General features: G+C 29.5%; 1 protein-coding gene across 1 annotated transcript; it reads right to left on the reverse strand.

Annotated features, from left to right (window-relative positions):
- Positions 1-2104: 2104 nt before the first annotated feature.
- On the reverse strand, positions 2105-6562 carry LOC102589482 (probable methyltransferase PMT15). The gene is made up of 6 exons (XM_006339400.2): positions 5579-6562; positions 3894-4104; positions 3502-3799; positions 2783-3175; positions 2624-2701; positions 2105-2557 (listed from the first exon to the last, which is right to left on the reverse strand). The coding sequence occupies exons 1-6, from the start codon at positions 6275-6277 to the stop codon at positions 2326-2328; spliced, it is 1911 nt and encodes a 636-aa protein (XP_006339462.1). The 5' UTR covers positions 6278-6562; the 3' UTR covers positions 2105-2325.
- Between the last annotated feature and the right edge of the window lie 9283 nt (positions 6563-15845).

Below are 15845 nucleotides of genomic sequence, written 5' to 3' on the forward strand. Positions count from 1 at the left end.
TTTCTCTTTTTCTCGTTTTATACAACAGAATTGTATAAATTGCGTTTCTGTTTGTATAAAGCGCGAGAAATTGTATATACACATGCAAATACATATATATTCGTCCTATACACTTATAATTATACAATAAAAATATTCCCCTGCCCAAGATTATACAAATATAATGTATAATTTATGTTTGTATCAAGCGAAAGAGAGCGATTTTTGATATACAAGTATTTTTGTCAACGATTTATACAAACGAGAGGCTAACAACAATTTATACAAATGGCCTACTAGCGAAATTATTCAAATCTGAATAGGAGCCAACGAATTATACAATTGCTTCTTTTTGTATATATGTATAGCGAAATAGACATAGCTTTCAATTGTATATGTATAGCGAATTATACATATATATGTTTGCTATGGAACACAATTATGCAAACTTTGCTATAGCATACAAATATGATTTTTTTTGTTTGTTATATGTGAAAGTTGCTCAATAAATAAGTGATACTATAAGTGTAATAGTAAAAAGTCTTTAAGACAACGCTTTGCCTAATCTAAGGGAAATAATTGAGCAGCACAAACATTTAAAAGCTCAAGGTCTAAAAGTTGGTTCATCGTGTCGTACAATAAATAAATAAATAAATAGGAGGACCAAACCAAAAAAGCATCGATGAAATCGAACTACCAATTGTCTGCCGACTATATATATTATATAATATCTTTCGACTACATTTCATTTAATCAGAGGATGGGCGACTATTTAAAATAATTCTTATCCTAAAAATATGATTCCATATTTAAATTATAATCCAACAACATCAAGTCCCTTGAGAGGTGTTGTTAAGCTCTCTATGCAAATGGGAACATTTTAGTCCCCCGGTTTGTTCATATATACATCTATTCTAACTCTTTCCAGCAAAAACTTGTCGGTAAACTTTTGCGTAAGTTATGATAATAGTCAGTATTTCACCCATAAATTCTAATGAGTCGCGTATTTCAATCATATCCTAACGATTCGTTAGGATTTGGATGTTAAAGGCAAGACTTGCCCAATTTCAAATAAGAAATCATGACGACTCGTCAAGATTGTGCTCCCAAATATAGAGAAAAAATTAGTTTGGCATTTTTTAAAACGAGGGCAAAATTTAAATGATGGCATGAGCCCCAAAGGAAAAAGGATAGTTGCAGGTCAAAGCTTGAAATAAGGAGATATTATTTGTGTTATTAAAGTTATGGATTGGACTTGAAAGTCTATCTCTGAAATGGACATGAGGATATTGCAAAATCCATAATGTTGGATAAATTAATGTTTGGGCTTTGACATTTCCCATTTCAAAATAGAGCCAAGGAATAAAGAACAAATTCATTTCAGTAAATTAATTATATGTCATGTCATTGATGTGTGGATTATTGTATTCTTCTATGTTTTTTGAGCTATAAGTTAAGGTTGCTCCATTATCTGGTTACTAAACTTTCATTGGACATGAGTTATGCCCTTATTTGGTCACTCTAAAATCGATAAGCTAAGGTTCTCACGTAGAGCTGTCAATATGGAATGGGATGTTCTTAGTCCATACAAACTTTAAAATTTGATGCGTCAAGTTGGATTGACTCATCATTTTGATGGACTATAAAATAGTCAGCCCAATTCATTACTGTGTGGATTGTTGTTTGAAGTGGCCCAATCCACTTTAAAAAATATATAATCTTATAATTTTTATAAATTCTAATTCTAATTTAAAATGCTAACATGAATATTTACAAGATAATATTAAATGGTTTTACAACTATCTAACCAAGTCTCAAACTCAACAAATAAAACAATCCTAATTATACCTATTAAGTTTGAGACACAAAGCTTTTGCGAAACTGAATAACTTTTACGTGATATATACAACTCAAACCAAAATTGAGATAATAATAAGAAAACTAAACAGTTACGGACTAACAATACAATTAGCTAAATAGAAATATTAACTTAATTTTGTTCCAAACATATCACGATCAAACACACACACAGAAAAAAGATAGACAATAATTCATCCACTAAAATGTGGTAAATTCAAATTGTACATTCCAATTGATTTACTGTAGAAGAAAACAATCTAGAGTAATTTAAACACTAATATCATCTAAAATCTGGTTTCTATACCAAATTTTGCATTTCACAGTATGTAAGATTAAAATCTCAGGGAAAAACCTCAATATCCACTTGTTTATTTTGAATCCAAAAGATAGAGGGGTTAATGAAAAATCATAAACGCCTATAGAACAAACAAAAAACTTATCAACAAAAGTAAGTAAAGAATTGGCCCTAGCCACAGTATAGAATACTCATTGTTTATCTTGATCAGGTGCTGGTGCTGTCCAATACAGTTTAGTAGCAATTAGAAGCTTTTCTCTAACATGAGGACCGCCTTCGTGATCAACCATCCTGCTTTCCCATTGTAGTCCGTCTAATATGCTCTTCACGTTTACCAAAACATCCACATCGTCTCGGAATATTGCACTGCCTTGTGGCCTTAATACTCTATCCATTTCCAATAATATATCTTCCATTTCACATCTGCAATACATAAATGTGAATCATACATTCAAGAAACATTCCTCCAGAAATGTGAACCTTAATTACCTGTCCTGGTATAGGGTGAAGACAGAATCAGCATGTATGAAGTCGTAAGTTCTTGGATACGTTGACATTGCCTCACACCTAAACGAAAACAGCATTCATCAGTCACAATTAGGAAAGCAACAGCAAAAATGAACTTTATACAGGAGCAGTAGGCTTTACCAGCTTTGGTATGTTCCAATTAAGCCACGTTCGAAGATAACTCCAAGAGTATTGACTTCAGCCTCAGTGGGGACGATGTTCATGACCCAAACTGGATCATCAACAAGTGCAGCTGCAAATCCTCCCAGCCAAGCATTCATGTCAAGTATGTTACGGTACCTTCCATGTTCTGCTAATTGACTGTCCAATACCTTGTAGTGGGCGACTCTCTTCTTCCACAATTCTGTATCTTCAGAGAACCCCTCTGCAGTAACTCCCTCTATACTAGAACTAGCAATCCTAGGAGGGACCGCGGTTAATCTTTCTGGCCAATTCGCCAGCGGCCCTCCAGCGACATCTTTAACGCTGGACACTTCAGGAAGTGGACTCAAACAAGCATCTATCTTGGTGTACCTGGAGGATTAAAGTTATCAATAAATACATTTAAGAAATACTAATTTATTCTTCTTCATTTGTGGAGCATAGTTTTGATTTCATTAAGTTGGACATTTTTTTATCAGGTATGGTAACTTTCTACACTTCAGTATGTCGAATAGTTTGGTACTTTGAAAGGTTTATGCAGCTAAAGGTCTCTTTTAGAAACTTTGTTCAAGAAATTCATATACGAAAGAACAACGCGTCCTGTGGGCTGTGATGCAGGAATGCGGATAGGGGGAACAACAAGTCTCCTAAAGTCTAACCTTGGTTGAATTATAATCATTCGAGTAGTAGAATATTACCATGCTTTGTCGGGATCTTGTTCCTGGCAAAAGGGTGGGTTCCTGAAGACCTTTCGGTTAATTTTGCAATGCACATGATTAGTAGGCTTCTGCCAAATTGCTAGGTCACCTCTCTGAGTTACTTTTTTCCAGCATAGGCTTCTTGCAACATTCTCAATTTGATCTTGCTCTGCTTTCAAATCGTCAGCTGTTCTGTTCCAGCCCCTCCAGTGACCTTGCCAGTTAACGGGTGGTCCAGAGAGAATCCAGTATCCACCAGGACGTAAAATTCGATCAACCTCAATTAAATATAGACCATCTGCACCACATCAAATGAATAAAATAGTAAAATACTAATTAAAAAGATTGATCTTCCTTCATGAAGAAGGAGTAGAAAAAAAGCAAAGGATTACCATATTTTCCCCAAGGGATGAGACAGCGAGAACAATGTGCCATATCGAATGCCCTTGCAGGATAAGGTAGCCGATTAGTAGCTAATATGCCAATCAATGCTGGAACTCCTCGCTCGAGGGCAAATTGAACTTGAGCTTCATGTGTATCTTTAGGTGCAAAGGAAATTGGAAGGATGTCTCTGGAAAGCAAGTAAGCACCCCAACTAGCAACCTGAAGTTGCGTAAGGTAAAATTATAGCTCATATGGTTAAGGAAAACAAAAGATATTGAAAATTGTAAACAAACGGAAAAACTTAAATTGACGTTGTATATACAATTTAATCTTTTTCACATGACCCCCTAGCTCCACCCCTGGTATATACTGATACACTCCATTAAATTGTGGATCCTCCCATTGATTGTTCAAATTTTATTAGCATGGACTTGTAATGTTAGTAAAAACTGTTGCTCAAAATTTGGATCATTTCAGAATTCAGTTCAACCAGCTCAGTCAAGAATAAAGTTATTTGTGGACCACTTTTAATGAAATAAGCACAATGCAACTTCTATAATTAGCTTGTTCATTTCAATAAAATTGCAATTAAGGCTTGGTGCAAAGAATGCTTATATCGGAAAAACTAAAACAATTTGGGATTACACTATAAATGTGAAAGCCATAATAACTAATTCTTTCATCGCAAGTTAATCTACAAGTGATTAATTTGTGCTTTTTCTATTTTGGCAAATCAATAAAACATAGTATTCTTTAAGTACAATTGAAGGAAACACACATTTTGGGTTTCAACCAATTGTGGACTCCACTAAGTTTACTAAAAACAAACTGCTTAGCTCTTTTTTCTCTTTTCAAATCAAGTAAACCAAATTACTACCAACCTTTTTACAGTAAGACCAATAATTTCAACTCTAGGAATGAAAATCCCACACTTAATGTATTTGTAGTCATCATCTTGTTCAACCACTACCAACCCTCCTTCAACCAACTATCTAGGACCTCTTTTTTTTTAAAAAAAAAAAAAGAATCGTGGTGTCAAGACCACTCGACTAATTCCACGAAATACATGTCAGTTCCCACCAGCAACATGTACCAGATAATTATGTTCACCAAGACTAGGACAGTTGGGAAGACTATCTTGGACTTCTATTATATATGAAGCATCCACTAAAGTTTAATTGGAAAAAATAACAAAGTCAAATTTATGAAATTCATTATATTTTCTTTTAAAATGAAAGTATGTAGTTTTTGACAACTTCTAAGCCAATACGTTTGAAAACCCATGTGCATTGCCATCAACTTACCTAATTCTAGTATTTCTTTTCTTGAAAAGTCAAAACTTCAAAAAGAAATGTACTCAATAAACTACTAATCGAGACTATACCATGAAATACCTAAATGTAAGTCATTTTGTATTTGATTGACAAAAAATGTTTTAACAAGGAAATGTAGTTTCACCATATCATCATAACAATTATCAACCACATTTAGATATTATTACCGTAAAACTTATCAATTCATGATGAATCATATGTACCAAAAACACTATTTCATTTGCTAGCATTATTGTTAAAAATTTTAAATATTTTTTTGAAGATTATTTTTGTGTTTTTCTAAGTAAATACTACCAGAAAGTAAGTCAACATAAAACTAGGAAAATTCCAAATGAATTCACAAATGTAATAAAACTTACCCCGCAACCGGTATCAATGGCGGTTCTAATGGAACCATCTTTAAGCTTGATCAATTTTCCGATATCATCAATATAAGCATCAGCGCCACGTGGAAACATGGTGCCGCCGCCGGGGAAGGTAAACCGGTCACCCTTAAACCGGACCCAATTCTGTCCGGCTTTCTCAACCGTAAGATGTTTATGCGGAACATTCGCATACCAAACCGAGTCACGACTTTGCGGCCATCGGAACGGCGGTTTATACCCAAACGGCGCCGGAATTCTGCACTTCAACAACTCATTCTTCTCTGGACAATGCCTTTCTCTGTAAGCAAGCATGTTTCTATCGAATTTCAATGATCTCTTCGAGTCTTCACACGGGGTGTATTCGGACAATTCCGGGTTACACGATGGGTAGTGGTTTACACTCGCCGATGATGAGAGTGGTACAAGGTCATCAGCGGTGTGGTGGGCGGTGAAGTCGATGGAAATCGATGAACCGGAATTGGGATTTGTGTTTTTGATTGATGGGTTGCATGGGAGGGTGGGTAAAATGGAGGCGGTTGAGGATAATTGACGGCTGGTTACATCACCACCTTGCGGCCAAAGTCCGATTACATAGAAAGTGCAACAGAGAACAATTGTTGCAGCCACGTAGTAAAGATTAGTTTTCTTGATAATCGATGTAAGGGAGTGTGACAATTTGGCTAATATCGCCATTGCCACACAAAATTTAAAAAAAAAAACAGAGCAAACAAAATTCAAAATCGAAAAACAGAGCAAGAAAAATTAAGTTGATGAACTTTGAAATTAGCTCTCTGTTTTTGTGTGATGAATGGAATTTCTTGGAGAAGGTGATGAGTTATTTGAAGGAATGGGCTGAGGGGTGGGGGGATTGGGTGACGCGCTAACGCGCCGACGCTCCCTCGTGAGTAAAATTGATTGAAGAAAAGAGGGAAATGAAGAAGACGAAAAGGCCACAAGGAAGGGGGAGTATATTTATGGATGGGTGTGTGTGTTCAAATGTAAGAATTTATTTTTATTTTTATTTTTGGTGAGAATTTGGAGTTTCGGATCTTTTTCCCATTTACATTAATTACTTTTTTCCATAGTTCTCAATTCTATTTATTAAATAAAAAAAATTAAGTTATATTAAAAATATTATCCTTATATAGTGTAATGTAATTTGATCTATTACTATTTGCTTCATTTTATAAGTGATCTAACAACATAAATCTTGTTTATGCTACTCACTCTATTTACTTTTATTTGTCACAATTTGACTTGATATATTCATTAAAATAATAATTAATGACAGATATTTTATCAAATTATTCTCTATTAAAAGATGTCTGGCAAAATTATTTGGAAAATAAGTATTTAATGTTGAGGAAAAACATTGAAAATAAATTATTGTCTTTTTTTGATATGTTAAAAGTGACAAGTAAAAATGAAAAACAATCTATTTTAAAAATAAATGACAAGTACAAGTAAACAGAGAGTATATATTTATTTTTCAAATTGCTTACATTTTTTTTTTTTCATAAACGACGATAAAAATTTATTATGTTATTATTTGATATTTGATATTTATTAACTTGATAAACTTAAATTCATCGTAAAAATGTCAAAGTTGAAATATAGCTCTCTTAATCCGCAGATAATTATGTTCCCAAGAAAATATTTATTCAGTGATACTACTAAACACACCCTTTATTTGTAGTACTTAAAATTATACAAATATCTGTGTGAGAAATTAAAACAAAAACAAATGGACAAAAGAAGAATTAATTTGACGTAATAGAATTCGAGCAGAACGAGATATTTAAATTATATATGTGGCCCGATTAAAAAAGTTTTATGCCTTCCTTTTTCCGCCAGATATATACTTCAACATGAGTTTAAAATACAAATTTTATTATTCTCATGTTTGTTTTTGCTTTTGCTCTCGTACGCAAGGTACCTGTTACACTTTTTTTTTTTTAAGTTTTCACCCAATGCGTTGATAGATTTGGATTCGTATTTGGAAGTTCCACTTTAGATGGTAAGTAGATGTCTTATGTTTAAATTTCTTTGCAATAGAAAAAAAATCATGTCAGGAGTGGCACATCCCCTCCGATAAGAAATAGGCCATTCAATGCGCACATTCAAATTTAATAGGATCCCAATACAAATACTGATATAGAGTGGAAAAAAAAACTATTTAAACATGGATCATGTTTTCATGAGACAAATTTAATCAAAAGTAAAAGAACCCAAACTAAGCATGCTCGTAAGTGCAATATTTTCTCAACTCGTGTAGATTTAAGTTGTACAGATTATGTTAGAGATATTATGCAAATTTAAACATTATAAACGATGCATAGAAAATAATTGGAGATATAATTGACATTGTTTAAGATAGATGAAGGAAAATGTTTATTTTGAAATTGGAGAAAGGATTAAACTTATAAAGTAAATTTGAAATTTAAATGATATCCACCCAAATAATAAGCACGAAATCATTTTTTTTTTGTCAAACAATTCTAAAAATAAGTACTTATAAATAAACTTGTTACTTTTTCTTTCTTTTGGTAGGAATGAACTTGTTACTGTTAGTACAGTAGGAATTAAAGTATTTTTCCAGAAATGGCAGTACTATAAATTCACCACGATCAGATTTACTCTGACCAGTAAATAGTAGCAGTAATAGCTGCAATAATCTAATCTCAAACTTTCCTACGTACAATTTTTTTAGTATTTCTTTTTATTTTTGAAAAAACAACATTTGATTGTATATTATATTGATTTAAAAAATAAATTAAGATGAATGTCAAATTTGAAAATGTGATTTGATCAATTTTTAAAGTAAATTTATTTTTCACTCATGAAAATTCAACTTTTTTCCAAATTAAGTTCATATCCAAACCTAATTTGAAGTACATTTCTATGTGCATACGCCTAATCTTTGTGCACTTATGAATAAGGCGGTGTTCCTGATTGAAATTAACACAATAATAAAAATTTAAGAACGTTAAATTGTTTAATTGTGATATATATATACACGTATTTTTGAATTGTTTCTCTTCATCTCACTTTTTCATTCCCTATAAATTCAAAAGCCTTGACTCAGACTTCAAACATCAAAATATCAAAACCTCAAAAATATTAACTGCATTTTCTGCAAATTTGTGCACATTTCTTTTATAAAAAAAAAAAACAGCCGAAATTTTATAATTTGAGTTATCGCATTAATAAAAATAAATAAGTAAATCATTGTATCACCATAAAAAGATCAATCTACGTATTATTTTCTTTTTCTCGTCACATTCACGCGCTGTCTAACGCGTGAACAAAAATGTCTGTGAGTTTTATTTGTCATTTTTATAATCGGAATAATTCCAAGTTTCAACTTCCAATGGCCAAAATTGTAGTCTGGAGCGTTCGAATCTCATGACAAGTGGTGCTTTATTCTGGTTTAAGTATTTCTTCATATTATATGACACTTAATTTTACAAGTCTCTTCTTAAAAAATTATTTTTACTTTTTTAAAAAAAAAATATTTTTATTTTTAAAATAATATATCTTTTATTTTAATAACACTTCTTATAGTCGCATAAATAACATCTTATATTCAAAAATATAAATTCCAAAAATTATTTTTCTTTTTTAAATTCTATATTGATCCACATATTATCTCATAAATTGAAATAAAGGGAAAATACACTTAACTTCAAATGATTGATTATGGTGAAGTAGTCCGATGATGAGTTTGATAGCAATGAAACAAGTAGTGGCTGTGCATGAAGGTCCACGTTGCAAAGCCATGCACCTTTCTCCTCTATTTTAATCCCCAATTCCATCCCATGACTATGTTTTTAATGGGCTATCGAATAGACGAAACTAAATTTTAGTGAGTCAAAATAAAATGAGTTAATAAATAGATAGGTCATAATTACTTGAGTTGAAATGGCTGTAACTAAAAAGGAGTCATAACTTAGCAAATTTTAGATTTTTATTTTTATTTTTTTAAATGACTTTTTAGTATCTAATAGAATTATTTTATATAATCTCAGTTTTTTTATGAACTGAAATAGGCTGAAATAATAAATGAACGAATCAATAATGATGAACTCAAATATGGTGAATTGAGCGAATCATATTTTCATGAAATAATAAATGAATGAATCAATAATAACAAACCCAATTTTAATAAATTAAACAAAGTGAAATAATTGTGCTTATGTTAGTACTCTACTACTACTTTTTTTTCTTTTGGTTTACCGCTCGATGTTTGGAGCCCACACTGGAGTCGCGATTAAATTCAGATTGCGCATTGCAGGGCCAATTTGGAGGTGGCACTTTCAACAGGATTTTTTTCATACCAAAGACTCGAACTCGAGACCTCTAATTAAAAGTGACGCACTCTCACTAGTGCACCACAACTCAATTATATTAGGACTACTTAATTGTTTATTAAGGTGCAGAGAAACATGCACTGCATGTCGTGACTTGGTGTGTGGTTGACTTCAGCTTAATTGGTTAAACTTGATTCCTCTCTTTCACCTTATGCCTCTTATTAAATTTTATTATTTTTAGTCATCCATTAAAGTAATTGGTCTACTGGATTTTAAAAAAAATTAAATTTTTGACGTTTTACTAAGGGCTTTTATTTGTTTCATTATTAATAGGTACCCTTTTATTTATTTTTAGTGTAAAAATGTAGGTGTACAAGATGTATTAGAATTAATTTCGGTGTTAACCGATGTAAGTAATCAGAGCAAATATCATACGGTCTTAAAATTTGTTCAAAGGTACAAAACCACCCTAATACTCGGTGTGTTTTCATTTGTTCCGTCTATTTTAATTTGACACAAAGTTTAAGGAAATAAAAAAAAAATTAAATTTTGTATTTGTAAATTATAGATATGTTAAGTGCACCAAAATGTTCATTAATCTTTTAATCTTAAAAATATCATGTGAAAATTGAAATTAAAGAGTTGATTAAAAAAAGGAAAAACTCATTCTTTTTTAAACTAAAAAATACTACTGCTATAGATTATGTATAAAAGAAAACCTGGACAATATCTTCTATTGTTTATTAGCAAGCAATAAGCATTACAATTATAAAATTATAAGTAAAAGCATCACTTATTTTTTTGAAAAAATATTACTAATATTTTTTTAGAAACACAATTTCCTTCTTACCGAACACATAAAATCTTTTCACATTTGAATTATGGGAGAGGATACAAATTTCAAAGTAGATGTCACTTGAAGTAGAAATTTGTACCAACTACCATGTGGTTAGTTGATTCAGCTACAAGTCTATATGAATTGTCATTGCATGCATCTCATCAAACTCAACTAGTTTCATTTCTTTTTTATTTTCCAAAATAACAATTTTATTTGTTCTTAAACAATTACAAATATGATTTTAGATGATTCACCTATATCTTCATTATATACGGTAGTATAATATATACTCCCTCCGTTTCAAAAAGAATGATCTCCTTTCATTTTTAGTCGGTTTAAAAAAAATGACCTCTTTCTTTTTTTGATAACATTTTAATTTCAGTTTTCCACGTGGCATGTTTAAGGCCACAAGATTAAAGGGCAATTTTATACATTTGACATAACTTTAATTTATGACCACAAGATTCAAAAGTCTTCTTTATTTTCTTAAACTCTGTGTCAAATTAAACTAGATCATTCTTTTTTAAACGGAGGGAGCTAGTATTAACAGCTAGAAAAAAGTAAAAGGTAATCCTAGCCTGCTATTTCAATAAAGATCCCTTATAATTTTTATGGGAAAATGGAAGATAATACCAAAAAAATTCTTCTATTGGTAGATTGCATAATTGGCTCTAGAATTCCTCTAATAATTAGTCTTTAGAACAGAATAATTAAGAAGGAAAACCTGTGGAACCTTAATTTCTTAATGTCAACTTCATTGACATGTACAATTTTCATATAATTATTCAGGAAGATAATGAAAGATAACTACTCTATCATCAGTGGTCTAATTAAGCTCTAAATGACAAAACATCATCATATTTATGGACTAAGGATTAATCTTGTTACTAATTATATTCTATCCATTATAGAAATTAGAAAGTAATGCATATATTTTCTAATATCAAATCGAGGGCGAAGTAGTCATTTATGATCCTTAATACTCCATATGTCCCTAATTACTTGTCCACTTTTGAATTGACACGCCTATTAAGAAAATAATTATTGACATAATAAATTTACCATTTTACCTCTGTTAATTATGAAGTGGATGATTAAAAACTTAAAATTTTCAATAAATTCTACCTTTTTCAAAGTAATTAATTAAGGGTATACAAGGTAATTTTTTTTGTCCTTTCTTGATTTGTCAAAATGGACAAATGATTAGGGACAACTAAAAAAGGAAGAGTGGAAAAGTAACTAGGGACAGAGGGAGTATAAATTAGATTAAAATAATATTGTTCACAATTTTATTTTATTTTTCCTTATGTTCGATATTGATATTGAGCCTGACTAAATTTGGATCCTTGCATTGCAGCGTCCATTTCTGGGGGCGGTAATCCAATTAGGATTTTTTACATTTTTCAGAGATCGAATTTGAAACATCGAATTGAGGGTGTAGGATCCAATTATCCCAAAATAACTCGTGAATCTTGTTTTCTTTATTAAAACTAGTCTCTGAAGAATAGTTCAGGATAGTAAAAAATACTTTGAAATTCACCCTCATGATAGGGGGTGTTAAATCTATTGTGTGTACATACTTTTTTTCTAAAGAAGATGTGCAAAGTTCATTTAGTAAATTACCTCATATTTTAATGTGTCTCATTTTAGATTTTCTCTTAAAATTGTTGTTTATCTGAATAAAATTCTTAGTTATATTACTTCAGTTTGTTTTAATTACATATGTTAATAAATCAAATATTAGATTGAGAGAATACATTTTATTATTTTATATATAGGCCATGGGTGTTCTCGGATAAAATTTTATTTGAATTAATCATCTAGGCTTTGCTCTCTGCCTCTCGCAAACTTTGGCTTATTCCAAGACAATTTATTATCTGAAGTGCACAAATGTCCGATTTTGGAATCATCATTTAAGTTATATTTATAGTGTGTAAAAAATTATAAGTTTCTCCTTTCGAAATAAATTTAGACATGCGATGGTTGAAGTTTTCTATGGTTTGAATTCAGTCATATAAAACTTTAATACCGCATATCTAAAGCTATTTTGAAATGGTATAGATAAATATTGGTGATGGGACAAATACTCTTATGATTAAGATTATTAAATATTTTTTTTTATAGAATGTGCAAAACCTTAAAAAAGTTGAATCGAATGAAATGACGATGTATATTCCAAGATAATAATGCATTTAATGGTGAATAAGAAATTTTCAAATTAATTCCCCAAAGTATAATGATTAAACGACTTAGGTCTTTCCCAAGTGTGATATTCATTATGAAGTCATGTAATTTTCAAAGGCTGAATTGAATTGGACTAAGACCAAAAAAACAACTTTTAATTACTCCGTGATAAGTTAGTGGTCATTGTACTTTGGTTGAATAATTATCTGATAAAGCCGCAAAAAATGAATAAGTTAACCATATGTAAAAGTAATTTTATTAGGAAAAATTCTTTTGGCCATAAAATTTTGCCAGAATGGTAAAATAATATATTTTACACTATGTTATTTTATTTTTTAAATATTTTTACCCTTTTAACTTTAGTATCTTTTAATTAAAAAATAGAAAAAGATCAGTTTGTTTTAAAATAAAAAGGATATTATAGACTTTTTAAATTTCTGTATTTATTTTCAGTATAGTATATTTAATACACTGTCATCAATATTAAAAAATAATATGATTTGATTTATTTTTTCTTCACTAATATACTGATTTGAATGTTATATTTCATAATTATATTTTAAAAAATGAATAAAATATTTTTTTATATAAACTTTAAAGATTATTCTTTATAGATATAACAAATCTTTTTTTATTAAAGTTTGTACTTTTATGTGTTAAATATAGAAAGATAAGTTTTGTGTGGTAAATTTAATAGTTAGATGAATTTTATGTATTAAAAAATAAGAAAGTAAATTTTTGTGTTACAATATATTTTTAAATATTTTATAGTGAAAATATGACATAATGCTATAAATAAGTTAATTACATTCAAGGTAATTTTAGAAAGGGGAACTTTCGCATATAGCCCCTCAAAAATAGTTTAAGTACACTCCATATGTATATATGCAACTAATATACATATGTATTTTTGTATATCTAGTGAGCGAGATTGGGAGAGGGAGGAGAGAGGCGAGCGAGAGAGGGCAGATAGGGGAGAGAGACGAACTGTATATGTATATATATTTCAGATAATTGTATATATATAACTGATAAACATATGTATTTGTATATCTGGCGAGAGAGATTGGGAGAGGGAGGAGAGAGGCGAGTGAGATTGGGAGAGAGAAGAGAGAGACGAACGAGAAAGGTCAGAGAGGCTAATTGTATTTGTATATATGTCATATAATTGTATATATGTGTGTATAATTTGTATTTGTATATGTATAAAAGAGAACAAGTGACGTAATTAAAGCTAAAATTAAGTTGTGAGCCGTAATCAATTCAAACTAGAGCTATATTAGCTGGTTAACTAGTATATATTTGCTTTTCCGTGTAATTTTCCATTTTAGAAACTTCCTTTAATGTGATACTTCTCACAAAGTTCAGTAATATATTTGATACTTGTCACATGAGATTTTTTTAAAAACCTTTTTACTTCAATCATTAATTTCAGTCTTAAACATCTTATTTGTGGATTTATTTGGTTATCATTATCTGAATATTTTTTTCATCTAATAAAAATAAAATATTTTTGTGTATATTTTTTTGTGTATGTGTATAGTTCATTCGAATTATTTTTTTTAAAAATATTGTTCAGTTAATAAAAAAAAATTGTACGCTTTAGTTAAAAAAAAAATTGAATTGTACCTTAAAAAAATGTTCATAAGGTACCAATGCATACCTTTGAAAAAATCGCTTAAAATAAATCTCATTATTGAAGAAGACAATTAAATTTCTCATTAATAATAACTTCAAATGACTATCGTGTCTACCTAAGATTATACTTAATTATTTTGTAATACAAATTTAGTAAAATATAGTAATTAACCGTAGATTCAAAAAATTTCAGTTGAATTTTTCTTTAAATATAATCAACTAAATAGATTAGTCTATATATATAATTGATGTTTTTCAAGAGAAAAAAAATGTTATTTTGGAAATTAGATGTTTCTAAAAAATAATTGGTGATAAGACATTTATGACTATGCCACGAATAACACATTAATTATGGCCAAAAAATGTCCAAAAATAAACTAATTTATAGTATGAACATGTCCTTTTACAATTCTGGCCAAAACGATTTTCCCATTAGGATATACATTTTTTTAAAATTATTTTCATTTAATATAGAATTTTCTACCGAAGGAGACAATTAAAATACATGTTAATAATATACATAAAAAAATGTTTTTAAATATAATTTAAAAAATATTTCAATAACGATAATCAAAACTCAAAATACCTTAGAATTGATAAAAATCAACACATTATAGAACTACATAATTTAATTTTTAAAACATAATAATAAATATGTAGTTTAATTTTTTAAATATGTAGTTTAATTTTTAAATATGTAGTTTTAAATACGTAATTTAATTTTTTAAAACATAAGATTTAATTATGTAGTTTAATTTTTTAAAACATAATAATTAACAAATATCAAAACTACAACATTAATGTGTAACTATCTTGGGTTGTTGTGAAATAGGATCGACACTTATGAACCATATGATTTTTAGTATTTCTTTATTGTGTTGATATCTACTGATTCTAAAGTATTTTGAATTTTGACTGCTATTATTGAACTATTTTACATTATATTTTAAAAAATATTTAAAATTGAATTTAAATAATTATTTAAATAGGTAATTTAAATTTATTCATATAATAAATACAAAAAAATTACTTAATTTTAAAAAATCTTAATCAGTTTTTAAAAAAATATTAATTTGAGAGCAAAAAAAAAATATTGTGACTACAACTATGTATACTTAATATTTTAACATATCATTTAATAACAAACATTTTTTTATATAAAACAACAAATAATACTAATAAAGAAAAATATATATGTGATGAAACCTTGATCTAGTTCATGTTTAACAAATTTGTGTTGCCATCTGAAAATTATGAAGATGTTTTTTGTTTTTGTTTTTTTATAAAAGCT

The sequence above is a fragment of the Solanum tuberosum genome, unplaced genomic scaffold (assembly GCF_000226075.1).
Source record: "Solanum tuberosum cultivar DM 1-3 516 R44 unplaced genomic scaffold, SolTub_3.0 scf00010, whole genome shotgun sequence".
In the NCBI taxonomy this organism is placed as follows: Eukaryota; Viridiplantae; Streptophyta; class Magnoliopsida; order Solanales; family Solanaceae; genus Solanum; species Solanum tuberosum.